General features: G+C 44.9%; 1 protein-coding gene and 1 long non-coding RNA gene across 15 annotated transcripts in view; one reads left to right on the forward strand and one right to left on the reverse strand.

Moving 5' to 3' along the window:
- The window catches only part of FAM120A (family with sequence similarity 120A), a 49,417-nt gene extending 48,313 nt beyond the window's left edge, over positions 1-1,104 (reverse strand). For 2 of the 5 annotated variants that reach the window (XM_032120546.1, XM_032120545.1), the window contains exon 1: positions 313-1,104. In XM_032120546.1, the coding sequence (XP_031976437.1) occupies positions 313-786 (474 nt within the window). In that variant the 5' untranslated portion in view covers positions 787-1,104. The remainder of the gene's footprint in view (positions 1-312) is intronic. The other 3 variants (XM_032120549.1, XM_032120548.1, XM_032120550.1) reach the window with 2 other exon arrangements.
- LOC116449245 lies at positions 700-27,077 on the forward strand. Of its 10 annotated transcripts, none has more exons than XR_004242299.1 (9): positions 700-787; positions 3,442-5,218; positions 9,893-9,993; positions 12,785-12,871; positions 15,951-16,088; positions 16,922-17,008; positions 17,659-19,807; positions 21,752-21,797; positions 21,883-27,077. It is a non-coding gene; the product is annotated as an uncharacterized LOC116449245 (long non-coding RNA). The 10 variants fall into 10 exon arrangements; XR_004242298.1 differs by lacking the exon at positions 21,752-21,797 and having other exon boundaries at positions 21,883-22,772; positions 23,217-27,077; XR_004242303.1 differs by lacking the exon at positions 21,752-21,797 and having other exon boundaries at positions 21,883-22,674; positions 23,217-27,077.
- The last annotated feature ends 340 nt before the right edge of the window (positions 27,078-27,417 follow it).

Consider the following 27,417-nt stretch of genomic DNA (forward strand, 5'->3'; position numbering starts at 1 on the left):
AGAAGCCGCCCTGCTGCCGGGCCGGGCCATGGGCGCTGCCGGTCGCCCCGCCAAGGCCTCCCGGCCTCCGGCCTTTGGCGGGGCGGCGGGGAGCGTCATGTAAATAAGCCAAAATCCCCCCGGGATTGAGGCCGCCAAAAGTTGTGCCGCCCCCGCGGGTCTGGGCGACATTTTGAGGCGCTGAGAGGAGCGGCTGAGGGTGCCCTCCCTCCCCCCGCGGGCAGCCCCCGCTGCCATCTTGGAGCCGGCAGGGAGCGGCGGGGAGGGGGCGCCGGGACCCCCGGGCGGGGGGGACCCCGGGCTCCTCCTCACCTTGATGTGGAAGCGGATGAGGGCCAGGCGGATGCAGTGCGCCATGCAGACGGGCGGCAGGAACCAGACCTTGGGCGGCGGGGTGCCCTTGTTCTGGACGTGGCTGACGATCTGCTGCGCCGTCTGGCGCTCGTTGCCCTGGCGCTTCACCCACTCGTGCAGCCGGGCCTTCTCCAGGGCGCCGTTGAAGAAGACGAAAAGCTCGATGTTGCCGTTGAAGCAGGCCTTGGCCAGGGCCGCCAGGTAGCCCAGCATGTGGTTCCACTGCCCGCCGCTCACCCAGTCCGTGTAGAAGCCGCCGTAGAGCCGGTGCAGGCAGTTGTCGGCGTCGATGAGGAGGCGCAGCGGGGTCTGGGGGGGCCGCTGGCGGCCCCCACCCACGAGGCTGCCCCGCGCCAGCTTCTGCAGCTCGACGGGCACCACGGCGCTGGGGCAGTGCTTCTCGATGTAGTCCTGGAATCCCTGCACTCCCATGGTGAGGACCGGGCGGCGGCGGTGGGCGGGCGAGCGGGGGCCCGGCGGCGGCGGCGGCGGCAGCAGCGAGGTCTGGGCTCGGGCCGGGCGGCGCGGCGGCAGCGGGCGGGCAGTGGGAGCGGTGGAGCCGGGTGGGAGCGCTGGCTGCCGTCGGTGGCCGATCAGGGGGGAGTTGTATGGATTAGTGGGGGGCTCATGGCTGCCGCGGCCGCCATGTGCTGCGCTCACAGAGCCATGGCTCGGGGATCCGGGCGGCTGCGGCTCCGACTGCCGGGGGGCGGGGGAGCGGCCGGGCGCGCAGGAAGCCAACCCGCCGCCGCCGCCGCCTGCGGCAGCGAGAGCGGAACGGGCGGGACTTGGCGGCGGCGCCGCTGCCACTCACACACCGCGCGGGGCCGCGGCGGGAGCGCGGGGGGAGCGGAGCGCCCTCGGCGCCGCCCGTGCCCGGAGCCCGGAGCCCCTCACGGCCCCCTACCCTGCGGCTCTGGCCCGGCCCGGCCCGCCCGCCGCGGCCGTTGCATAACCCGGGCATGCGCGGGAGCGCGGCGGAAGCGAGTGGCGGGGAAGGGGAGGGGGCCGGGGGCGGGGAGCGGCGGCGGGAACCGGGGCCGGGGTCTCACGGCTCGGCCCGGATCGGCCTGCCCGGTTTTGGCCCCGCGCTGCCGGGCAGCGGCGGTCCCTCAGCCCCGCGGCCGCTGTGGCGGGCCCAGCTCGGGGGAGCGGCGCCCCGGGCACCTGTTGCTCGAGGGTCTTGGGCCGTGACCGGGCAGCAGAAGCGCCCCCGCAGCGGTTCGGCTCGGGCCGGGGAGCTGCGGGGCTCCCAGCCTGCTGCCGCGCCCGGCCTGACCATAGCGCCTTCCCGTCCGCGCAGACCCGACGGGCCGTGGCCGGTAAAAGTGACCGACTGGGCTGACCTCTCCCCGCTGAGCGTTTGCTGCTGCTGGTGAAGCTTCCAGATCGTAGAGTACCCCGGGCTGGAAGGGACCCCCAAGGATCATCCAGTCCAACTCCTGTCCCTGCCCAGACACCCCAAATCCCGCCCTGGGCATCCCTGGCAGCGCTGTCCAAACGCTCCTGGTGCTCTGGCAGCCTCGGGGCCGTGCCCATTCCCTGGGGAGCCTGGGCAGTGCCCAGCACCCTCTGGGGAAGAATCTTTTCTTGATATCCACCCTAACCCTGTCCTGGCCCAGCTCCAGCCGTTCCCCCGTGTCCTGTCCCTGTCCCAGGGAGCAGAGATCGGAGCTGCCCCTGTGCTGCCCCTCGGGAGGAGCTGCAGCCCCCGCTGAGCTCTGACCTCAGTCTCCGGTTCTCCAGCTGAGCAAACCAAGAGCCCTCAGCCACTCTTTGTACGGCCCCTCCAGACCCTTAAACATATTCATTGCTCTCCTTTGGACACTCTCTAAGAGCTTTAGATCTTTCTTGTATTGTGGCACCTGAAACTGCACACAAGACTTGAGGTGAGGCCACACCAGTGCAGAATAGAGAGACACAATCACCTCCCTCAGTGATTTTGGTGGCCTTTTCACCTTAGACATGCTTAAAAGGGCAACTGCTTGCATCTTGAGACCTGCCATCCACAGAGCAGCCAAACTGTTGCCATAACTGGTAAATGAGCATAAATATCAACTATAAGGGAAGAAACCCATAAATGAGCGTAAGTATCAACTACCAGAAGAAACCTGCTCTTCGCTGCACAGGCAGCAGGGAATTATCTGTCTTTGGTTTTACCGGATGAAATTATTTTTTAAAAGGCCAAGGTGAGGACTGTGCCCAAGCTTCAGGTTTATCACTGCAATAATGCCACAGTGCCTGAGCAGTTCTCTGCTGTTCAGGTGTTGGAAAACTACAGGAAATGTCAGGCTGCTGATGCTGTATGTTCACATTAATATTTTATTAATGAGGAAAAGCATATTGTTAATGAGATTTCAGTCAGGCTGGATTGGCACCCACAGTAAATATTCCCAGCAGGGAATAGCAATTGCAGCAGGAATGGGCCAGCTCACTCCCAGGAGGTGAGTGCCATGGATGTGTGTATCTGAGCCCACCTGGTACAGCATCAGGATGATGGAATAAAGCATACTGAAAAAACTATGGAAGTAACCAATGACAAGTGTATGTTTCTTCTTAGAAATCTGTTTTTGCAGTAATCTGAGAATGTGGTTTCCTAAGTAAATAGTCTGGTCTCTTTCCGAGCTACTTTTCCCTTAGAATCCTTAGATTATCCAATAAGGATATAGATACGTTATAATATCATTGGAATAATAAAACCATTTGGAACACTGTGAGGAACATGGCAGCAGGACAATAGTGCTAATAGAAGGAAAGCAGATCGAGGAGGAAGAACTTCAGAATTCCAAATATCCCAAAAATCACAAAAATTTGGTCAAAATAACAAGTATTGCCATACATGAGGTGCCTAAAAGGCAGGTTATCAGAGAGCCCTGCATGTATTCAATGCTCCAACAGCGGAAAGCTTGATCACAAACAAGCCATTCTCTAAGTAGCCTTGTGAGCAATAACTGAGCCAAGAAGAATTTGCTTCTTGTTGTTAATTGTCTCACAGGGTCTTTAGTTCAATAGTCTTAGGAATGGAAAATCATCTATAAATAAAAGATGATAAATTTGCTTGTGTTTTTTTTCTATTTTGCTGTTTAGGAAGGAAACTAGTCCAGAGCATGTGCCACGAGGAGCCTGGCTGTCAGCATCCTTGGAGTCAGGGAGGCGCAGCAGAACTGAACACTGCCCGGCTCATGTGCCCAGCCACAAACACAACCCTTCCTTCCCAAAGAAAAGAAAAGAGAGGAAAAGCACAAGGGGAAACAAGGTGCTTCCAGAACTTATTTAATACAAACTAAAAGTTTGGCCAGACAAGAAGACAATGGAAAATAAGTTAAATTTACAGAAAACAAAATTACTCTGGAAAGCAGGTAGATTAAGCTAGATTTAAAGAGCAATTAATCAAAGACTGAGGCAAACAAGATGTTTTTTCATCAACCAGCAGCAGAAAGCCTCCAGGATTCATCAATCTTCTTCCTCAGCACTGAGACACAGCGTCTTCCACTGTTCCCGGATGTTGGTTGTGTAAAGGAAGGGTTAATGGCGGTTGGTATTAAAGTCAGTGACTCATTATCCAACCTGAACAGAAGAGAATTAGGAGTGGCTCCCTCAAAGGAAGGAACTGAACAGTCATTAGGAAGAACTAACGAATAACCATGTCAGAGCAAGAACAGAGATGAATGTTATCAGTTTAGTCTTGGTTCCTTTGCTAACGAAAATCAGTCCCACAGTGAGAGGAACATGGACGCAGGCTGTGCAACAGACTAGCCACTGTGACCTGAAAGGTCCATCTGCCTGGGAGTAATAGATACATATGTTATCCAAGGAAAGCACTTGTTTGATGTGATTTCCCATAATATTTCTCCTCTTTTCTCAGCCTGGTGCATCTTGCTGTGGAGCTGCTGCCCCAGAACTTCTCAGTTCTTTCTGCTGTAGAAGAGCTCCCAGCCTTCACGTCGCTGCCAGGTCTGCAAGTGGCCGTGGGCTCGCCCTGTGGGCTGGGTGCTTTTCTGCATTGCTACTTCAGTGCTCACAGTTCTAGGCACGCCTGTCACTTAGTCAAAAAGATTTGCAAAAATACAAGAAATTGAAGAAAAATTGTTGGGGTTTAAAAAAGTATTGGGGATAAAATTTGTCACTTGTTGCAATCTTGCTCTGATTTTGTATCATTGTATTTGCTACCATGTGTGACATCCCTTTCTTGTCTCTTAGGTTGCTGCAATTAAACCATATACCATCACACAAAATTTATGGAAGATTTTCCATGTTCAGGTATCTCCACAAAATATCAACAAACACCATCTTGCTTAAGCATATTGTAACTTTTTTCAAATATAGATGATACTTCAGATGGACCATTTTCCTCTTAGGACAAAGATGTGGATATAGAAGGCATATCACTGGGTTATTTAAAACACTTATCAGTCTCTCCATCAGCATCAGCTCTCTAGGGACTTGGAGTCTATTTCTGGAACTTCTCCTTTTTACAGCTTTCTGCAAGACATAAGATTGCAGAACTCCATAGGTGATTGCTCAGCTTAAACACATTTATTGCTAACAGCTGGGTTTTTTTCTGAGAAATAATACGATTCTTTTAGCAACAGCTTGGTAATATCAACTCTCACAGCTTCTTTTGTAAAACTTTCTTTTTGCAAAGCAGACTTTGCTGAAATCTTAAGTTTCAGCTGATCTGCCCTCACCCAATAAACATTCCTCTGCTCTAACGTTTCAATTTAATTTAAAATTTAGTTTCTGCTATAACTTCCACCATAACATTAAAATTGTGTGGATCTTTTTTCGCTGATACGTGGTGAGTACAGCTTGCACCTTCTCGCTGGGATCAGCCCTTTTTTGTGGAAGCATGGAGCTCCTACAGGTACTCGAGCTGGGGGGTGGACTATTCCTCTGCTTTCTCACTGACTACAATGAACTTTGGTTTTCAGCATCTTCATTTGCTTTTCTGTTCTGCTCTGGTGTTGTCTGTGTAGAATTTGTGCCCTTCTCAAGCTCTCCATCTCTTCCAGCCTAAGCCCCTGGTTTAACTCTGAGGACTTTTAGCAAAGGCTGTAGGATGCGTACAAGGTCTTGTAAGATCATCGAGTCCGACCATCGACTATCAAATCCACCACTAAACCATGTCCCTAAGTGCCACATCTACATGGTTTTTTAACACTTCCAGGGGTGTTGACTCCACCACTTCCTCGAGAATCTGTTCCAATGCTTAACCACTCTTTCAGTAAAGAAATATTTTGTAATATCCAACTTGAACCACCCTTGGCACAACTTGAGGCCATTTTCCATTGACCTATTGATTGTTGCCTGGAAGAAGACTCCAACACCCACCTCGCCACAACCTCCTTTCAGGTAGTTGTAGAGAGCATTAGGGTTTCCCCTGAGCCTTCTTTTTCTCCTTCTTTTCTCTTTGAAATGATAGTGAAACATGCCAGGCCAACACTGACCTCTTTTGTAGACAGCAAGTATGCGAAAGCCGCTTGCTACATGACCGGCAGAGGAAGAGAGTTTCTCTGATAGCGTGCAGTGAAGCTGACACTGAGATGTTGGACTACCAGTCCAAAGAAAAGATGATTCAAAAGATAGCATATCTTACTAGAGCCACTGCTATGCTCCAACTCAAAATTTTTGATTTTCCATAGAGGCCAATTCTTGAGGAGTTTGGAACCCTGGGCCCATGTGGGGTAAATGATGGTGTTGCTGCAGCAAACTTTTAGGGCAAGAAAATGACTGGTAGCGAGTCCTCTGAGTGCCTGGGAAAAGCAGGCTGGAGGAGGAGGGGGCAATGACGCTGGCTGAAAGAATTCCTCCTTTCAGAGAACAAGCAGCGCTTTCACAGCAGTGGATGCTCGGCCATAGCACACACTACACAGATTACATCAGGGCCATTCTCTGCCTTTGATTAGTTTTAAGAAACAAAAGCATGAAAATTTTAAGTTCTAGACTTGAATTTTCAAGAGAAAAAGCATAAATAATAAGGGCATTATGAAGCAGGCAGCAGGAGCTGGTGGGGAGCACTGGTTCTTCAAAAACCTGGAACAGTAGTGTGCTGTTCCTGTGGCAGTTGTGTGAGACAGACAAAAAGCCAGTATTTAAAGTCTGTTCTACAGCAGTTTTTTGCAGGAGCATCAATAATATTATGAAAAGGTACTAATAGAATGCTACAGCTTGAAATTATAACAGATAAGATGCATTTGCAAATGGTATCGCGAGAGCAGGTCTGAGCTAAAATGCATCTACTGTGGCCATTTCAGAAGAGCAGCTATTTACACTTCCAACACTTTAAAAACATGTCATTTTTGTTGGCATTTCTGCAATTAACACAAGTATCTCAGGCATGGAAGTAACAGATTTAGCTACCTAAATGTGGGGTAGGGCTGGCAGGTTTGGGAACACCATCCAAGCCAGACCTTCACTTTGTCTGCTACAGCAACTGAATTCTTCATCTTGCCCAAGCACACGCCAGCACGGTCTGCCAGTGTGTCACCCATAGATGTGGATTACTGAGTTATTTTTCTTACCATTGTCTGCCCTTTTTTCATCCCTGTGGCTCTTGCTGCAGAGTCTAAAATGTGAGTATAAAAAACCTAAATTGATTTGAATTGCAAAGTATAAAGTTCTGGGGCTGCGCCTGCTTGAATCAGCACACAGGATGAAATGAGGTCCATAAATTTTCAAAGTAGTGGTCTGGACACAAGGGATACTTTGTGCTGGTGCCTTTCCTGTCGCATAATGGCTCTACCATGTCCATCCCAGAGGCATGGCTGCCACTCCTGGGACAGGGTGCTCCTTGAACTGGTGCAGTTGGAGAAGCAGACAATCCTCCTGTTGTCCAGAACTGGCCCACGAGCCACCAATTAGACTGCTTTGAACGACAGCATTCTGTTCAAAGGGCTCCTAATTGTATTTTAATGATGATTTAAATGCTGCTGCTGATAATTTCAGAGACATCCAGATCACTAATTACTCATAGTCTATGTTGAGCTTTAAGCAGGCGCAGGCAAAGCACTGTAGAAGCATCAAGTAATGTTATTAATGTTCTCAAAGGCCTCCACTGCCCTCCCAAATGTCAAAAGCATCATCTCCTGTTCCCAGGCCCAAACTCAGCCCTGGCTGCTCACATCTGGGATCCAGCTGCCCAGCTGCAGCACAGGTTCTTGCAGCATTCTGGAAGTAAGGGAAGAGAAATAGCGAATCAAAATTACTTACGTTCATTAAACAAAATTCTACCAATATTAATAAAAATTAACTAAAATTCTTACAACACCACCACTTCAGAACATTTTACCTTTAAGATAAAATACTGGCTCAATTGAACTGCACACCTGAACACAGCGTGGTCAGGATGTCTGAATAAACTCACCAAAAATGCAGATCCTAACAACCTGTCTGCACAGATGGGAAGGGCATTGACCTGTTGGAGCAAGTCCAGAGGAGGCCATCAAGATGATCAGAAGGATGGAGCACCTCTGCTACGGGAAAGGCTGAGAGCATTGGGGTTGTTCAGCCTGGAGAAGAGAAACTTCAGGGTGACCCAACTGCAGCCTTCCTGAAGGGAGCTTACAAGATGGAAGGAGGCTATTTACAAGGAGCTGGAGTGACAGAACAAGGGAGAATGGCTTCAGACTGACAGAGGGCAGGTTTAGGTTAGATATTAGAAAGAAATTCTTCCCTGTGAGGGTGGTGAGGCCCTGGCACAGAGTGCCCAGAGCAGCTGTGGCTGCCCCATCCCTGAAAGTGTTCAAGGCCAGGTTGGGTGGGACTTGGAGCACCCTGGGATAGTGGAAGATGTCCCTGCCCGTGGCAGGAGGTGACATTGGATGATCTTTGAGGTTCCTTCCAAGCCATTCGATTCTGGGGTTCTCTGGCTTTTGGCTCGCCGCTGCAGTGATGCCTTTTCCTGTTCTTAAAATCAAGAGTCACACATGGTTAGAAGGGGAAAAGGGATTTTACCTTGGTATTTATTTTTAAGGATCCTTAGGTGTACACGTCCAGGTCATATGCATCGAGATGCACCCCGCCGAGTCTTTCCCTGTGTCTCTGCCTTTCTTCTTTCTTCCCGTGTCCCCCCCAACATTGGGTATAACATTATAGGCTTTACTAATTAGCATATCTATCAAAGATTCTCCAATGAGAGGTTCAAGTGAGCCCCCCCTCCCCAAGGAACCCTCCCCTGGATGGTTCCACCCTGGCTCACAGAATATGTTCTGGAGAGGACCTTGGGGTCTGGGGCACACCGATCCCCAGCTACGAAGCTTCTAAAATGTTCAGTCTCTTAGCTTAACAAACAAGTCCAAGAATGTAGGCAAAAAGCACTAGGAACACGGAAGCTGTAAAAAGGTATAACAGGGGTATAAAAGAAAAGGCAAAAATCTTCATGGCATCAGCAGCAGGAGCAGCGCTGTGGTGGGACCGCGGCCGGCCTGCAGAGCTCACAGAGCCAGACCTGTACTTGTGCAGCGAGTCCCAGGGAGTTCAGTTTCCAAGGCTGGCAAATCAATACCTGCCATAAGCATGAAATTCTTTCCCAAATGTTTACTTGTATTCTGTACAAGATGCTCATAGTTTGTGGAGGAATCCATTCTCCAGAAAAAATATTTAGAGTGCAAGTCACAGTTTTCCCCTTCAGAAATTCAGCCAAAACACACCAAATCTGCTATCCACTGACAGCATAGTGCTGGTCAAGATGTTTATACATAAAACACTCTGTCAGTGAGAGTAAAGCACATATCTTGCCTGCGTAATTGATATCTAGAAATGGGGAAGCTGGCTGAGTCCTGTTCTAAAATACGTGCTTTTATGAGAATGTAGGTTAGCTGTAGTACAGTGGATTTTACATGCCAAATCTAAGCAGTGAGAATTTTGAAGAGACTTTCAATGATGCAGGAAAAAAAGGAAGGCTTGTTTTCTCACTGAAAAATAAAATGCTTGTAAATAAATCCTAACGCTGATTTTTTTTGTGAAGATCTGTGTGAGATGAATCCCTTTACTGTCCTAGAGTGTATTAGTGTCACTAATCTACCCTCAATTTGATGTGAGATTGCTGGCCTAGGACAGGAGTGAGGAGCTTGCTCCACTCTGTGCCCAGGCACATGGTGAAGAGAGTGAGATCCTCTGTGCTCACCTTCCCCCAGCGATGTTGTGCCTGGAGCTGCAGGGGCACCTCTTTGCCTCAGCAAGCCCCTGAAAAAGCCTTAAAGGAGACATTTGCTTGTGCAGCTCGAGTGGCTGGTACAGAGCAATGAGATTTGCATGTGGGAAAAATTTTGCATGCAATTTTTTGCAACCATCTGACCTAGGAGTTTTACTTTCTACATAAACAGTTTGTCTCACTTGTCTGAGTAAGGCTTTAAGTGTGTTTTTTGTGTGTCTCTCCTTCTCTGAGGGCTGTGCCAGCTGTGGCATCTTTGGAAATGAAAAGTCCTGAAAAATTCTTGCACTTTGTTACCAAGTGCTGCTTTTTTTCCTTTTACATCATTGATGGTATTTGAAACTGAGTAGATTTGAGGGCAAATAATTCCCCCCTTTTCTGTTTCAGCAATCACCTGCCTCAGCTGCCAGCGTGCTCCTACAAACCCCACAGCTTGCACAGAGCAGCTGAGCTGAGCTGATGCCAGAAAGGTGAAGGTCTTGTAAGAGGTAACGTTTAAACTTGTGTATTCCCGGGTTTTTTAATTACAGGTTAGTCATTTGGTTTTCATTCTTTTCAGCAAGGTCTGAGATGTTGGTGTCGTAGGTTTTCTGCCTGATCTACACAGATTACTTCCTTATCTTCATTTATCCTTTTAAAGATACATCACTTGAACTTTATCCTGTGGTTTTCTTTCCTAACATCAGTCAGGAAAACATTCAAAAAATTAAAGAATTAAGTATTTTTGGATAATGGATAATCTCTTTTGCAAGAGACGAAAAGAGTTAAAACCTCACAAGCTTGTCACTCGATGACAGAAACCCTGATTTCTGAAAGTTGTACACACATGCAGCCTGGCCTGAGTTCAATGTCTTGACTGCCATGAAACTGGAAACATTAATTAGCATAAAAAAATTGTAATCTAGTTCTGAAAAAGCAAAAAAAAAAACCAAGAAAAAAGGGAAATACTACACAGTTGTCATTTGTGAGAGCATTCTTATTTTCCAGAAGACATCAGTTTAATTCTCCAGATACTCTCACTATACCCAGCAACTTTTGATCTCCCCCCACATAATACAGCACAGGAGAGTGTCTCTTTAAATTCATTTATAAAATAATTCAGGACTGTGGGTGTCTTTGATCTGTTCCTCTCTGCTAAAGTACAGAAGAGAAGAACATGTCGCTTAGCAACCCTGCTTAGCCGGCACTGGGGGAGGCAGGAGAGATGGATGGTCCAGAGCCACAAAAGGGGAGGTTTAAGCCCCATCAGGAAACTAAATTTCAGACAATCTTTCTCAAAACTGAAGCAAGCAAACATGGTTGTTTGCAGAATCGAGTAATTGGGTTATCTCACTTTTTCCTCTTTTTTTGTATCTACTTATGGTCTATTAATAGCAATCTCCCAACCAAATGAGAAAATCCAGCATGGGATGGACAACACAGGCTTTGACAGCTTCGGGGCTGGGTTGCAGCTGAAGGGAACCTGAAGTTTAATTTTAAACCAGTTCAATAGATTTTAAATAGAATTAGTGTTGTCAAGACTAATCGTAATTAATTTCATACCACAGTTTTAATCTTAATACTTCAAATAAATGTTGTGTGAGTCTCATCCTGTTGTACAGTTGGACAGCCTAAGTGTCCCCAGCCTGACTTATTCAGGGTCACTTACCTTGTTGTAAATAAACCCCAGAATTCTCCGAGTGGTTACCAGGCTGTGATTTCCTGGTAACTAGGTAACATCGTAGAGCTGCAAAAAAATACCAGTTAGGAAAGTAACTTTGCACTGAAGGAGATGAGCAGCCCTCAGCCCTCTGTCCTTCCTGCAGCCGCAGGCTGGTGACATCCCACGGAGCCATGGCAGGAGCAGGCACCAGCTCAAACCCTCCTGCTCTTGCCCTTGCTGACCAGTGCTGGCCTGGAGCAGCCCTGATTTATTTTTTTCCCAAACATCAAATTCCACAGCAATGTATGGCTGAGTTATGGAAGAAAAAGTGTTGCTAAAAACCTGTGTCAGAGGAAGAGTGGCAGAACTACCCACTTCAGCATCTCACATAGACAAAAAATAGTTCAGAATGAAATAAAGGTAAATTGTTACACCTGGTCTTCTATTAATGATCATAAAGATTATTTAAAATCTTCTTCATTTTTGCACCCCTTTCATTTACTAATCACCTATAACTTATTACTGAACAGTTAAGAGAATCCCTAAATTCTAATGGTTCGGGTTTCTCCCAAAGCTCAGTACAGGCAATCCTGTGCTCAAGCTCTGTAGTAAAACTGCAGATTATTAGACTGAGTACCAGTCTATCCACAGGCAGGAAGCTTGTCTAAACTGGCATCTGCTGCATATTCCAGCAATTACTAACATACCTGAAAACAGACATTATTGGACTCTGAAGCAACGTTGTTTTTATCTAGTAAGGGAAGTGGTAAGTGCTAGTGTGGAGCTCATTCAGAGCTAAGGTTTTTAGAAGAGTGTACTGAAGAATTCACAAGTGACAAGATAATTTTTACTACTCATATATAGCAAAGACCTATACAGTAGAATCCTGTCTTCAATGGGAATTTTACTGGTTACTGTTGGAGTGCCTGGATTTTACCCAGAATCTCTGAGTGTGCTTTTTGTATTGGCAAATGCTCATGTAATGTGATTCTTTGGAGAAATTTAATTAAAGAAAAATGCGTAAGGCACTTGGCATTAAGTGGTGTAAGTTTGTTAACGTACAATATGGAGAATGAAGCCCAAATTAGAAGCAAATAACACTAACTCAACTGTGAGCATTTCCATTAAAATTGCTTTAGTAAGAAACTTCTATTTTTGTAATACATATTTTCTCTATACTCACTTTTATGGTCCAAACAAATGTAGAGGCTTTATTTGAAGTGTCACAAGCTGAAGCAAACCCCGTTGACTTGACTTTGTCTTTGCTCTCAGTTACACCACAGTTAACAATTCTTTACTGTAACTCAGTACTGAGAAAGTAATTTTGCTGACTGACTAAACTGAGGATGAGGAATCCAGCAACAGTAGAACTCTTTTACTTGCACTTGTGTTTACAGTACCAGTTCATACACGTAGTGGGTTTTAGGAAACAGAAGTATGTCATATCCATAAGGCCAAGATGCTCTTTGTTGGAGATTCTTCTTACAAACAGTTTCTGTGATTCCTCTGACAGATACGGAACATCTCCAGCTTCTTGAGCAGACTTCGTGAGGCTGATAGTCTTGAGGAATATGTTTGGGACTACACTGACTTCCAAACCTGTACAAATAACATAGATTTCTGGTTATGGCATTTAGGTTCCCAGATCAGGATGATGCATGGAAAAAGCATGCAGATAAGGCATCGTTTGCCCAAACATGTCATCAGAAACTGACTTCCTAAAGGTATGTCTCAAGTGGGAGAATGCAAACAGATGTGTGATATTTTTCCATTTCAGATCGATCATTATAATATCACTATGATGCAGATTACCTTCATGACTTCTTAATCCCAGTACTGACAGAGGGACAGTAGTCTAAATTCGCAGAAGCCTCATGTTGGAGAACTCTCAGTTTAGTGCAGGAATTCTTGAAAATATATTGACCCAGCTGACAGTACTGGGGAAAAGAAGATTATCTCTGGCATGGGACCACACTGCAACAGCCCCTGTTCTCAGGGAAGAAGCTCTCATCTAAAATGTATCAGACCATTTCTTTCTCTTGTAATCTCCTCCTAAATGAAAAGAGAATTGTTCAGCTTTTTTCATGATGTATAGAAAAGTGTGAAGTTAAAAATAAATCTCAGCTCCTCCTCAGTGGAGGGACAATGGCTGGTTTTTTTTAACTAAAAGCCCACTGGTCCTGTTGCCTTCTGCTAAACAGTCAGGCATCGCAGAAAGGTTGTTTGGTGTTTGAGGCTCAGTTTCCCCAACGATCAATAATTACAGCAAGGAGAACTGCAGAGAGGTTGGACATCTTTACTGCCTGCAGTACTACCACCACATGTCTGACTCCAGCACCAGGCAGCTGGAATATAAATGGACTGAAAAATTCACTGAAATGCTTTGATGTTGTATAGATGTAGAATTTGAAAGGATTAGGAGTCTATTTTTAAAAGGAAATTAATAAAAGACATTATAAGGCTATGAAAAATACTGGGTGGTATAAAGGAAGATCAGGAAATTCTTGTTTTTCTCACAGTGTAAGGAACACAGGCATTCACAGAGAGAGATACAGTGTGCAAAAATATGCAAACAAACCAAAAGAAGCCATTCCCTGCTGGATTTCACTATGTGTCCTTACTGCCTGCTTCAGCTGAGTGGGGACCACGGGCCAGCCTGCCCAAACCAGCCCTGCTCACTCCTGTCTCTCATTGGAATCACCACGAGTAGCACCCGCATGGTGCTGCAGCTCTGAAAATTTGTGACTGGAAGCAAATGGTTTTGAAGGAGGGAAAAACTAGGTGCAGAGAGGTCCTTGTCCTCAGAAAGCCTGCTGAACCACGCCTTTTTCCTTGGAAGAAGTCATATTTACATGACAAATTTACATGTAGCAGTGACAGTGGCAGAATATTTCCAAGAAAGCGGAATTATTAATGTTTTGGCAGCATGAGATTGTTTTTTTCCCAATTGCAAATGTTGCTCCGTCTGCCACAAAACCATTGGTTCCAACAGCATGGCCTTCCCTGTTAAAGGGACATCACAACACATCGTGTCTGTGGTTGGGATATGAGGAGAGGAAGGTGATACCAGTGTGGAACACACTACAGTGGTGTGCCCCGTTGGCAAGGAGTTGGCTGTGAGAAAACAAGCCAGCTAAGGAGGTGTATCTTCCTTCCTCTTTACTAGTCTGGGAACTGTTAAGTTAGCTGTGTTTGACATCATCTATGTTAAGATTTTGATAACACCACTGGCTTAAATCTGAGTTACACCATAGAAATACTGCTTGGAAGGGGCCTTTAGATCAGCTCCTGCCTTCTGCTCAAAGCAGGACTGAACCAACACTGGATTACGTCTGCTGTGATTTTACCTGGCCTAATGTTTGGTGTCCCCCTCTGGGTAACCTCTTCCAGTGCTGCAGTATCCTCCCAGGGAAGCAGTTCTTCCTAATGTCCAGTCTGAACCTCCCAGGCTACAGTAACAGAATGATAAAATTACAGAATGGTTTGTGTTGGAAGGGACCTCAAAGCTCATCCAGTGCCATGGGCAGGGACACCTTCCACTCTCCCAGGTTGCTTCAAGCCCTGTCCAGCCTGGCCTTGGACACTTCCAGGGATCCAGGGGCAGCCACAGCTGCTCTGGGCACCCTGTGCCAGGGCCTGCCCACCCTCGCAGGGAAGAATTCCCTCCCAATATCCAATCTAAACCTACTCTCCTTCAGTTTGAAGCCATTTCCCCTTGTCCCTTGTAAAAAGTCTCTCTCCAGGAGCCCCCATTGGTCATTGTGGTGATTGCCACCCTGTCACTGCCACAAAAAGCTTGGTCCTGTCTTCTTTTCAGTTCCAGTTCCAGCAGCTATTCGTTCACCCTTTGGTCCCCTCTGTTCCAGGCTGAACAGCCATAGCCACCTCCATCACCCGGAGCATGTGCTCCATGTCCCCCTGCTACCCTCACTTCCCAGTTCAATGTGTCCTCTTGACCTCAGGGACCCAAGCTGGAAACTATTCCAGGTGTGACACTACTGGCCTGAGGAGACAGGGATAATGAGCTCAGCCTGCAGGCTGCCCTTCTTTGGCAGCAGGTGATGTGTAGTGTTCCCCAATTGCCATGAGCACACCCTTGGCTCACACTGTCACCTCTAGGTCCTCTCCAGCAGGGTTACTGCTCACCCAAACAGTTCCCAGCCTCTCCTGGCACTATGTTACCAGGTGTGGGCCTTTGTATACCTTGTTCAACTTGATGGGATTTCTGCTGGCTATCCCAAGTTCCCAAAGATTCTTCCCCGAAGGTTACAATGTGGCATGTCAACACCTCGACCCTAATTTAGTGTCATCTTCAGGTTTGTTGTTTCTACATTTCTACATCATCGGCCAGGTGACACTGAAGGTGGTAAACAGCATCAGTCGTGGTGCTGACCCAGGAGAGCTCTGATTCCCTTCAGCCACCAGGCAGACATTGATGGCTCTTTCAGTCTAGTGCCTTTCTGAGTAAATTCTCTGACTGTGACATATGAACAGAAGGAACAAGCTGCTTTTCTGTTTGGTACCTTAATGGTGACCTGTTCCTAAAGACTTTGAGCAGAGGATAGTGGACTATATAGTGTGCAATAGCAGCAAAGGCAAAGCATTGTTTAAATTAAATGGAATTCTATAAGTAGACTTCCAAAAATTACATTAAACTAGAAATTGTTCTGTTGTTCAACACCTAGTCCATTATTTTGGAGTATACAAAATATGGAGTATACATTGTTCTTTTGCAATTAAAAAAATGAACATTTTTGTCTTTTGTTCTTCACTGGCATCACACCAACCTCTCACCATTTACAGCAGCAGGAGGGAGAGTCCTCAATGCCAGGACAGCCAGGGGACTTCCGTGGCACACCAGTCATCCACATCCCATCCCTGCTTCAGCTCAGGACCCAACCTCACCTCCCAACCACAGCATTACTGGCTTACCTGGCACAGGTGAGTGGCTCTGCCTCTCTGCAGTCCTCAACATTTTCAGAGTGTAACACCATAACAAGTCTGTCTCTTCAAAACACTCTGTTTTTAGGAAAACATCACATGTCCCCAAAGATACCTTCCTGATTTCTTTTTTGAAATCTGAATAATAATGAGGGTAAAAGGTACGTGATTCCTTAAACCTAAAGGAAACATCCAACATAAAAAAGAAATCTTAATTCTAAAATTACTATTTTAGTGATGACTTGTAATCTATGCAGTTTTATCTACTTGATAATACCCAGCTTAGTGTTAGATCTAAAAAAAAGAATGAAATGAGAAAATTATTCCTTTGATATGCATTAAGTTATTCAGTTAGTAAATTAGTGAATCTTATCCTGTTATTAGCTATTAGCATGTTACACTTCTTGATGTTGCTCATGAAGAATGCATATGAAAATAAGGAAAAAAATTTCCTTTTGAAGTTCCTGCCACTTGATTTCTTGACATTTCTTTTAATTTGTGACTAACCTCTTGAATGCAGTATTCCACTGTCTGGTTTTATGAGAGATTCTTCATTTTCAGTTTGTTCTCCCATTGATCAGACTTTTTTTTGAATGGGTAGCTCTCAAGATAATTAGCCTTTCAAAGAAACCATGTTCTCCTAAATAGTTATTAATGAGTATCTCTCCCATTCAGTGCTCTTAGCCCTTTTTCATTAGGGGATTTTCAAGGCCTGGTCAACCTGTGCCTGGTACTACTGAAGACAGCAGGAATCTCACTGCAGATTTGAGGGAGAGCAGGAGCATTCCCTGGGAGTGAAGAAACATCATTTGCATTCATTTTGTCTTTGGCAGATGGCTGTGTTCTAGGAGAACCTACAAACAGCTCTTGTGGCTCCAGGGTAGACTGAGGAGGGAGTAAAATGAGTGAAAGAAAACAAGGTATGTTTCCTTCTCTTTTGTCATCCTCTGTATGATCAAGGTTTCCATCTTCAGAAGAGCCCATCAGCTGCAGCAGCTGTGCTAAGGAGCCTCAATTAGACTGCCCTGTTCACAGTGCTGGAGACGAAAAGCCCCCTTTTATTTGAAGTCAATGTACATTACATAAACATAAACCCGTTCAAACCAACAGTCATTCTGTATCTGAAGTTATTTTCCCACTAAAGAGTCAATTGTCTTTAGTAAGACTATACTTTGTTTTAGGAATTTTTGCCAGTGTTACCCTTGCAATTAAGAGCACACTGGATAATAAAATACTCCAACACATCATGCACAGCTCCAGTGATCCGATCCTATTCTGGTTCCTGCTTGGCTTTTCTGGGCCAGTTCTTGTCCCTTCCCTTCCCTTCCTCTCATCTTTAACCTTAAACTCTTAAGCCCCGAGCATGGACAGCTATTCTCCTGCTGAAATGCATGGGGAATTTTTATGTCACACCCTGTGCTTTCTATTTGCTCCTTCAAAACAGACTGAAACATCATCCTTATCCTTTATCTGCTTCCTTGTAAGCTCTTCTGCTGTCTCTCCCTGCTTCCTCCACGCTCGGTCATCAAAGAACCTCTACGACAAACATGAATTTTCCTTCTATTTCCAGACAGACTTCTATCCAAACCAGAACCTCATGGCATTTCTCCATGAAGGTGTAGTTATCTGTTCAAGGTCAGTATCCCAAAACAGGGTGGTTTAGAGTCTTCCAAACTCATTCCATCAGTTTATTTCCCAGTTTCTGTGAGCAGTATGATCACTCCTTTTTTGTCATGTCCATCCACTGTCTCAACTTCAGCAGAGGTTACACTATGGGTCAGCTTGGACCAACTGAATCCAAACTTAATACTTTTTTCCCCATGACAGAAATGGCATTTCAGAGATGTCCTTTTCTATGCCAGCTAAGAACTAAAGCTTTGAACCAGGCTTTGATGATCTTACAGCTCATATCCATAACATTCCTGCTTTCTGGGCTTGACCAGTGCCGTTAGAATGACCAAGTCAAATAATTTTATCTGATTTATGGCTTTACCTCCTTAGCAATCTCTTCAGCCTCCTTTTGTTTCCTGCTTCTCTGTCACTTCAAATAAGTTACTGCTCTTTGCTTTCCCAGTGCCCTCCTTGACCCACCTACTCCAGCAATCTCTTTCACTAGGAAATTACTTGTCCCTCCCACGGGCAATAATTCCAAAATTTCCTCTGCAGTCAAGAAGTCATTTAATCCACATATCTATCTCCTAAATTTCCTCGAAGCACTGTGAGTAGATGCTTATTTTCCTGTCCCTTGCACAGACGCAGGAACAAGGGCCGAGGGGGTTACCAGCAGCACGACCAACACCTCTCACCTGTGTTTGTCTGTTTTGTCCCCAGCTGTCACTTCCCTGCCCTGGGTTTGCTGTTTTCATCTGCAGCTATGCACAGCCAGTGGCGTCTTATTCTGTGCTTCAGGTTTCTATAAGCAACAGAAAATAACAGTTGGCTATTTTGTCTCTGCTCGTCCTGATTCTGCAATCCCTAAAGACCAACATCTTCCTTTGCAATAAACACTGGACATTTTTTAGAATAAATAGATCAAGAACTTTGGTAGAAAAACATCTCAGAAATATCAACATCTCCTTTCAGATAGAAAGTCAATGTGAGATTAATGAAATTGAAAAAAAAAAATTCAAATAAAACCCAGGGTGATCCAACACAGGTTGTAAAAGTCAGTATAAATGGCTGACCAAACAACCATCATGCAGTCATAACTTAAAGGGAAGCTTCACTTGGGAGAAGAGCAATGTTTATAGAGAGGCTAATTTTATCTTAGTGAATACTATTCAAAGTTACAAGTTGTAGTCCAAAATACTGCTTTGCAGCTCAGAGGAGAGCTAGCACAGGCTATGAACTGGCCTCACATGGCAATCTATTTCTGATACCATAAAAAATACACTATTTCAAGAGCCCAGGCAAGCTGCATGGGTACAGCCCTGCCCTTCCTGCAGTTGATAGTTTTGCTAGTGGCATCGGTGAAATGATGTTTTCCTCTGGTGTTAGCCCATGCAAGTTTAAATACTGGGCCAGGAAACCCATATCAGTTCTATTGCATGCAATACCAGTGATTTTAAACCCATTTGCTTAGGTGGATTACTAAATGGATTTAGTAATCACTAAAGTGATTTATTATTGAAAATTATTTTTGTTTGTTTATTCATCCAGTTTTCCTAATTGTGCCATGTTATTCTGTATGCTAGTGTGCTTCTGCTGTATCAGGACAAAATAGGCACTTAAGCCTTTGGGCATATGAGGTAAGTTGTGTCCCTTCTCCATTCCACTGGAAAATCAACAAAAGCAAGCCTTTAATAGCATGAATTCCATTATGACCCACCTTAGCAGGCACCTAAATCCTTCAGCTGCTATGATAATTTATCTTTGAACTCGTTAGTAGCAGTGCATAACTAACAAGTAAGCTGCAGGAACATGCAGTTACTCTGTATTTACATGGTGTTTGCTGTGCAGTTGTGGTGTAATTACAGAGATTATACCTGCTCTCTAGAATAAGAGTACATGGTGTACCTCATTTTGTGCAGTTTCACACCAGCAAAGCAGAGCTCAGCGTGACGGAGCTGAACAAATGTTCCATTCTGCAGCGGGTGGAAGCGAGCCCCAGGTAGGGAGCAGGGCAGGGGCCGCGCAGAGAGCCGCGATTCAGACCAGCGCCGCGCCTTGGGGCTGCACCTCACCCTGTTTGGAGTTTGGACTGCTGCCCTTTCAGTGATGTAAGTGAACTTGAATATGCAGATTCAAAGTCAGGCAGGCTAGAGCTCGGGGTTTTTTAGTACAGTAAATTTCCCCTCTGATGTATACTATTGTAGGTTTCTATAATAATTACAGGAAATGCATGGAAAGCATCTATCTTCTTAAAAAATTTTAATTTTTTTAAGTTTGTTTGATGCTAGCACATCCCCACGGCTTTGACCTAAAACTACATTGGTACCACAATACCGAATGTGAAGTTGCAGCACGTAGGTTCTGGGGAAAAAATACCAGCACGTGATGGAAAGCACTAAGAAATAATGCTGTGCCTCTGAGCTGATCACATTTTATATGATTCAGCATAAACTGTAAGTAAAACTAAATTTAAAGATTCTATTATGTTTGAGATCCACCAGGAAGGGCAATACTGTACAAATTGGTGCACGAATTGCTGTGCCACTGCTCCAAAGCAGTCTTTAGACTCATGCATGCAGTATTGCCTTCTCCGAGGAGAGTGCCCAGGCCTTTCTAGAGCATGGATACAGCACCACACTAGTTAAGCAACTCAACAGAAGAAACATGGATTTATTTGCTGTTGCCAAAGAGTAAAATTGCAACTCAGCATACAATAAAACCATCTAAGAGTTCTCTGTTCTGCTTCAGGTGGAAGGAAAAGTAGGGAGCTTTTCTGGGTGTAAATTATTGTTGTTCAGCTTTATAATAATTTTCCTGTCTTGAGGGACTTGATTTCTGAGTATGGTGTTAACAGCATCTCGCTCTGAAGGGCCAGCAGTGTGACATGACAGGGCATGAGCTGCACTGCATTCATTTCCAGTACTGTGTTTGCAGTGTACAACTACATCACCAAATGAGATGCAAATTACCCTGATATAATTATCTCATTTGAATGTCTCACGGTGATTTCAGTCTGTGCTGCAGCCAGTGCTCTCATTTGTATCGCTTCTGCTGGCCTTGGGAAGGCGGGTGGGGCTCCCTCATCCCCGTGGCTGGGCTGCCTCTGGCACCCAGGCTGGTGGACAAACCAAAAACTGGGAGTTTGAACCTTGAGTTCAGGGACCTTTGATGCTTAACATCAACAACTTATTTCTGTCACAAACTACATTATCTGAGGAGTTGTTCCTGAGCACAGAGAGTTAACATTTCAGTCCATCTCAGATGCTGGTTAAGGACATGAACACAGTGCACTAAGTCTTTTCTGCACTGACAGATTTAAAAATAATTTCAGAAGAAGTTAGAGAGAGAAAATAAAATAAAACTTCTTTTCCAAAATTCATTTTTGAAAAAACTATATTTGGTTTCTCACTAGCAGTATTCCTATGTGGATTTTTTTTGATTTTTAACTGTTTTTCAAGGTCTTCCTGTTTTCATAGTAGGCAGTAAGGAGCAATGGAAGAGATGCCTGTCCATGTCCCATTTACAATCACAAACATCATCATCCATGAATTCCATGACTTTTTCATTTCAATTTTTCCTACTTAACATCACACAGTGCTGGGGTGGCAGCTGCAGCAGCTGTTTACAGTAGCTGGACTACCGGCAAAGCATTTCCCCGGCACACCAACCAGAGCCAAGCCTGTATTTTACAGACGCCTTCAAAGCAAACATTTCAGGCCAACTGCAAGACTTGGATTTGAAGTTCTAAAGCTCGTTAGCTGTGATGTACCACGGCACTCAGTGTCTGAGTTGGCTTTTACCTCCTTTTCCATATTGTCAAAGTCACTCCAATGCCTTTCTTTGTAAGAGGACACAAGGGACCCAACCCAACTCCCACCAAAAAGTGCAATCATTCCTTCAAACTTTTATCTTAAAAGACAGTATTTTAGAGTCTGAGAAGGGCAGTTTCCTCCACCTAAAAAATGGAGAAAGAATAGCTTTGCACTGACTCCAGCATGGTCCTGGTCAGACTCTTCAGCTGAGGTTCTGATACAGCCTTGTTTTTCATTCAGGTGTTACATTAACCAAGAGAATCCTGCCATTATTTCTAGGAATGAAGTAAGTTTTAAATGGTGAAATTGTGCATAATTTCAATTGTTCTCAGAGAGAATACTCAAGACTGGCTCTCATGTTTTGTTCACAGAAACAGACACGTGATGCAAGTTCATATGTAAAATGAATGGCTTTGGGACAAATGTTTGAAGACTTCTTGCAACAAATTGCTCACAAATGATCTACAGCAAGAGTTACTTCCAGAATGGTTACTGCACCTATGCTAGGAAAAAAGATATTCAAGCAAATCAATCTGCTTGTGGACAAATAACGAAAAGAGAAAACCAAAAAATTCCTCTAACAAATATGAAACTGCAAATTATTCACAGCTCAGTTGGCAACAACCAATTTTTGTGGTAGTAGGAGCTCATGGAGTAGGAGGTAACTGTGTGAAGAATGATTGATTTGGTATCTTATATTGCAATTCTGGAAGGGCTTCAACATCTAATTTAAAAGCCATCCTCCTTCTTTTACCCAGTAAAGGAAATAAAATGATAGTTGATGTCTGTGAGCTGTTTTTGGGAAGATAGGATCTATTTTGTGTCCTCTGGACACTGACAACGGCTACCTCATAAGAAAGAGCAGTTATTAGAAAAAATATCTCTTGCCAGAAAAAAACAAACAAAACCTGCCTAAGGAAGGATATTGCCATCACAATCCTCTTTGCATTTTCCCAGGAAAGACACGTAATGGGTCTGAACTTGGTGAATCTTTGAGTTGTGGAGCCTTGTGTAAGCTGCACATCCACCAGCCCATCTTTCGGTACAAACACTGATTTACTTCCCTCTTGGAAGAATACAAAGCACTTTTGGGACGTCTCTCAACTAAGACCACCTTCTGTCTCTCCTTCCCCACTCCTGGGATGGAGCCAGCCACCCTTTTGGTGAGAGGTTCTGGCATGCTGCAGTGGGATGCCAGCAGAGTTGTCTTCTCAAAACAAAGTGACTGTAACATGCTCTGTTTATGCCTGTGGAGTGGTGGGTGAGAGTTTAGCATTCAACTCTTCTTAACTCCTTACACGTGTATTCTTGATTGAATATGTAATTCCTAATTTATTCCCAAGCAGGCACATGCTCTCTTTCCAAGGCATAGCAGATGCGAGGGAGTCCGCTTCATCCCTACTGCTTTACTTCACAAAACCCTTCAAATGCTAAAGCCATAAATAGGCATTATAGCACAATCTTCAGCTGAATGATCTCCAACATTACTGCAGATCTTAGTCATAGTGAAAGTTTTTACAAGCTACTTTGAGCTAATGGCAAAATAGTTTTCATTTAAAGCAGCGATGTGTTCCTTCCCACCAATGCTAATTGCTATGATTCTATTGTAAGTTCTGGGCTTAGTTACACTGAGCTTGAGTTAGCTCATTATAACTTAACTCTAACCATTTACCAGAGATTAATTTTACCATTTCTGTGGTTTCAGAGAGAAAGATAGAAGATACACTTCCATGTCACCAAAGTCAAAAATGGGAAAAAGGTGCATTTCTGCAAGAATGTTCTAGGCAACCTCCTCAACAACAGAAGGACGTGCTGCAGAAGGTGATGTTCAGGAGCCATTTCACTCTCCCACAAGGATACAGAATGAGGACATCTGCATCCAGCTGAGCCATGCCAAACCACCTTGACTTCCTGCCTCTTATACCTTTCTTTGCATGCTGCTAATCCGTGTTAGATTCAAGACTGCTTGAACTGTCTGTGGATGGCAAGGCCAGTCCATGGCTGGTGAACCTCCTACCCACCACTGGTGCTTTAGGAGCCCTTTCTGCAGCACCTGCCTCCTTGGGACAGGAGCTGGGGCACACAGTAACTCATCACCTCACTGTCAGAGCACAGCTGATACGTTGGTGGACTAACTTCAACAATTTCACTGCAGAAAAGCTTCAATTCTGACTATTGTAAGACTATAGACAAATTTCTCAGCCTGCTTCAGTCTACAAACTGCAGATACATATATAGGTTGTTTGATCCTGTATACAAAACCCACCACTGCCCTTTGTCTTTACCCTCCCCATTCCCTGCGATTTGGGAAAGTTTGCCTGGAAAGGGTCAGAAAACATTCACCTGCTGCAGGTCCTCCTAAGCCCCCCAGCTTTTAAAAAATTTATTTAATTTGCTACATGTGATTAACTCCACTGAGTTTCTGCCAGGCAGAATTTGCAACTCAAAGTACCCCATGAGTGCTGCAACACTGCCAGGAAGTAAATACCACCACAGTCTTCATAGTCACTGTTTTCCCAAAGAACAGGTATAGCAGACAGGCTATTTTAGGCTATAAATGGAAATCAGAAAATGAGATTTTCTTTCCCTGCTAGTTCTTCTCCTGAGAATTTTAGTCCTTTCCTCTGTGCACGTGCTTTGGTTGTTGGTGGCAGCATATTGGTAATATGGGTCTCTCAGAGCATCAGTCGCTGGAGCCTGTTCCACAGCACTGAAGTGGCAGGGAACATGGGAAATCATTCCCACTAGTACCAACATGCTGTTTGTTGATATAAAATCACGTATTAGATCAAAACCAGATTGGGATAGCCTGATTTACTCCATGACTCTGGTGACAGTTGATTTAAAATTCAGGTGTACAAAGTAAGTAAAGGTATTCCCCAGCTACCTGCTCTTCCTTTTCTAGTAGTGGTAATCCATTTGCAGCTCTCAGTTTTGCAGATTGCCTGTCATCTCCTGTGGATGATCAAAGTCCAGTCATGAATACAGGCACTCTGGACTTGCAGTCCTGTCAATATCAGGGATGTCTGGCCTTGCCTTCAGTTTGTAGCACAGACACTGTCATCTAAAACATCCATATCACATGGATCTAATGCAAGATCTTCCCATGGCCTTTAAATCTGAGAAGTTCCAATTTTCATTCTTCTATCATCAATTCTTCTATCATCAGTTCTATCATTCCTCATGTATTATGCATTTTTTTTTCTGGAAAAAGCTTTGCATTATTAGGAATTCAAGAGATAAGGTTTTGCTACAGCAACATGCTGATCTCAGAACTTAAGAACAGATCCTTAGCATCACATACACTTTTCTGTTGCCCCTAATGGTAATGAGAAGCATTTTCTGGGTTAGGAAATACCCTCATTATTTCACATGACAGGGTGATACTAGGCCTGTGTCCCCTTGTTTGATTAAATGCTAATCACAGGTATCCTTTGAGCTGCTGAGTAGTCAGTGGTTTATTTTAGTCAATTGTAGTACTACTGAGAAGCACTCTCTTCCTGCCTTTAGAAACAAAAACCCCATTTAACCTTGGAAAAACACGATTCATGCTATTTTCTTCACCAAAGGAAAAGGAGTGGGTTTTTTTGGGTACAAACCTATTCAGTGAAAGATATCTTAGTCAACAGGGGTCAGCTCCAGCACTCATAGAAGACAAAAGATTTTGAGAGAATATGTGAAAAAAACCAGATGGCTTTAACTAAATTAATAGAAACCATACTTTGTGTTTTACCCAGCCATCACATGTGGTAATCCTGACATTCCAAATAGTTGTCACAGTCTTACTCTCTCATTCTCTTAGTCTTCCACTTTGCTTTGTCATTTACAGTATTCATGTGCTTGACTTCAAGCAGCCTGATGCTGTTCATGGGTTACTTGGTTTGACATTAAAATATTAAAATTGAAAAATCATTTAGAAAGTTGGAGGACTGTTATCCAGTAAAAATTCTCAGAGCACAGTGGAAGATGTAAAGTGACTGAACTTTTGGATTTACTCTGAAGAGGTCCTGTTCCCCTCTCTCTCCTTGCCCATCACCAGCTGCAGCCACCCTTGCTGATTCTGCTTCCTCTGCCCCTTTCTCATGGAGGTGCCTTTCATTTTACATGATTTATCGAGATGTTTTCATCCTTATCCCTCTCTAGTCCTCCTTCAGACACAGCCAGAAACCCAGCTGTTACCTGTGCCTGCCTTCTTGCTCTATCACCAGCTGAAAACCTTTTAAACTATTGATGGCAATGGTTGACCTCCATCCTTTAATCCCACAGTTTTCCTTGTAAAGCCCTTTGTCCCAGCACTCTTTCTCCTTGAGCCACTGTGGTTCCTCAGAATTGGAGGAGCAGCAGTGAGCAGATTACAGCTGTGAGGACACACAGCTCAGCCAGCAGCATCCTGACCTACAACAAAGTCCAAGAGTCCAATAACCACTGAAACTTGGCAAAGCTATGCCTAAAGGGCGGCAACTACAGGTCCACCCCTGTATTTACAGCACCCACCAGGTACTTGATACTGCTGCTGATCCTATGAGCTATTAAGGAGAACTTGTGTCAGGATACAAGTTCTCCTTATCAGAAAAGCAGCTTTTCCCACACTAGAAATCCAGATCAGTAGGCAGAAACCCTCACTGCCTAAATAGGGTTCAAATCTGAACAAGAAGTGTGGGCTAATCTATCTGCCAGATCTTCCCCTGCTAGAGTTGTGCTGCTTGAACAAGGACTACTCTGGATTTGTTATTAATGTTTACTCATCTTGCCCCAACAGGCAGTCCCATGCCTGCTGCTGTGCAGGCAGAAAGGAACAGGTCATCCTTACCCAGAACATCCGCAGTGTTAAATCATGATCTTCATCTCCTGCTTTCCCAGCATTCAACCAGAGGTTATTTTTCACTGCTAACCTAAAAGAGCTCAGAAGAAAGCTCAGTCTTTGGTTTAAATAATTAACTACTTTGACCTGGATATTCTGAGAGGCCCCACTAATCTCAGCCTTCTCAGCAGTTTCTAAAATAAAATAAAAACAATAGAATAAGATGAAATAACATAACATAAAATTAAATGAAATAAAATAAATTAGTCTAAGTCACCATCAGTTTTATGACCAAGCTCTTCAGCTCACACTCGGGATCAGACCTGCTGCTTCTCTGTCCTGGTCGGTTTGTGCCCAAGGCAATGGCAAAACAGCAGTTTATTTCAACTGAGAATTTGATGCCAGGCTATTTTGGGACTGAGTGAAACTTGTCCTCCATAATTACTTTACAATCAGTGAAGAGCTCTTTCTAGAGCAGCCTGGTGTGATACAAAACATGCTTTAGATATTCTGGGCTTGTACTGTGTAACAGCAAGAAAGGACAATGGCCTGGAGAGTGCAGGGTGTTCACTTGAGAGGCCACAAAAGTACTATGGCTGTGACAGAACCAGCAGAAACAGACCATTTAACCAGCCCTGAGGCTGCTAACAGGGGGCCAAGGAAATCCACAGGAGAGCTGGAAAGCTTATAATGTGTTATCTCCTCTGTAGTGCTGCATGGAATTTTATTACAAAAATATATGTACTTTAACAAATGAAATATCAACCTGTGACTTGGTTTCTGTGTTGCAGAAAGAAGGTGAATACGTCATTTATTGGGATGCTCCAGGTGAGCACGCACTGCTCCAGGAGTGTTTAACCACCCTTGGCAGCAGCGAACACCTGCGGGCCCAGGCAGGGAGGGGACAGTGGCCACAGCCTGTGCTGTCACCTGTGCGTGGCCACAGCCTGTGCTGTCACCTGGCACCGCACACACCAGTCCTGTGCTGTCACCTGTGCGTGGCCACAGCCTGTGCTGTCACCTGGCACCGCACACACCAGTCCTGTGCTGTCACCTGTGCGTGGCCACAGCCTGTGCTGTCTCCTGGCACCGCACACACCAGTCC

This window comes from Corvus moneduloides, chromosome 11 (assembly GCF_009650955.1).
Source record: "Corvus moneduloides isolate bCorMon1 chromosome 11, bCorMon1.pri, whole genome shotgun sequence".
Taxonomy (NCBI): Eukaryota; Metazoa; Chordata; class Aves; order Passeriformes; family Corvidae; genus Corvus; species Corvus moneduloides.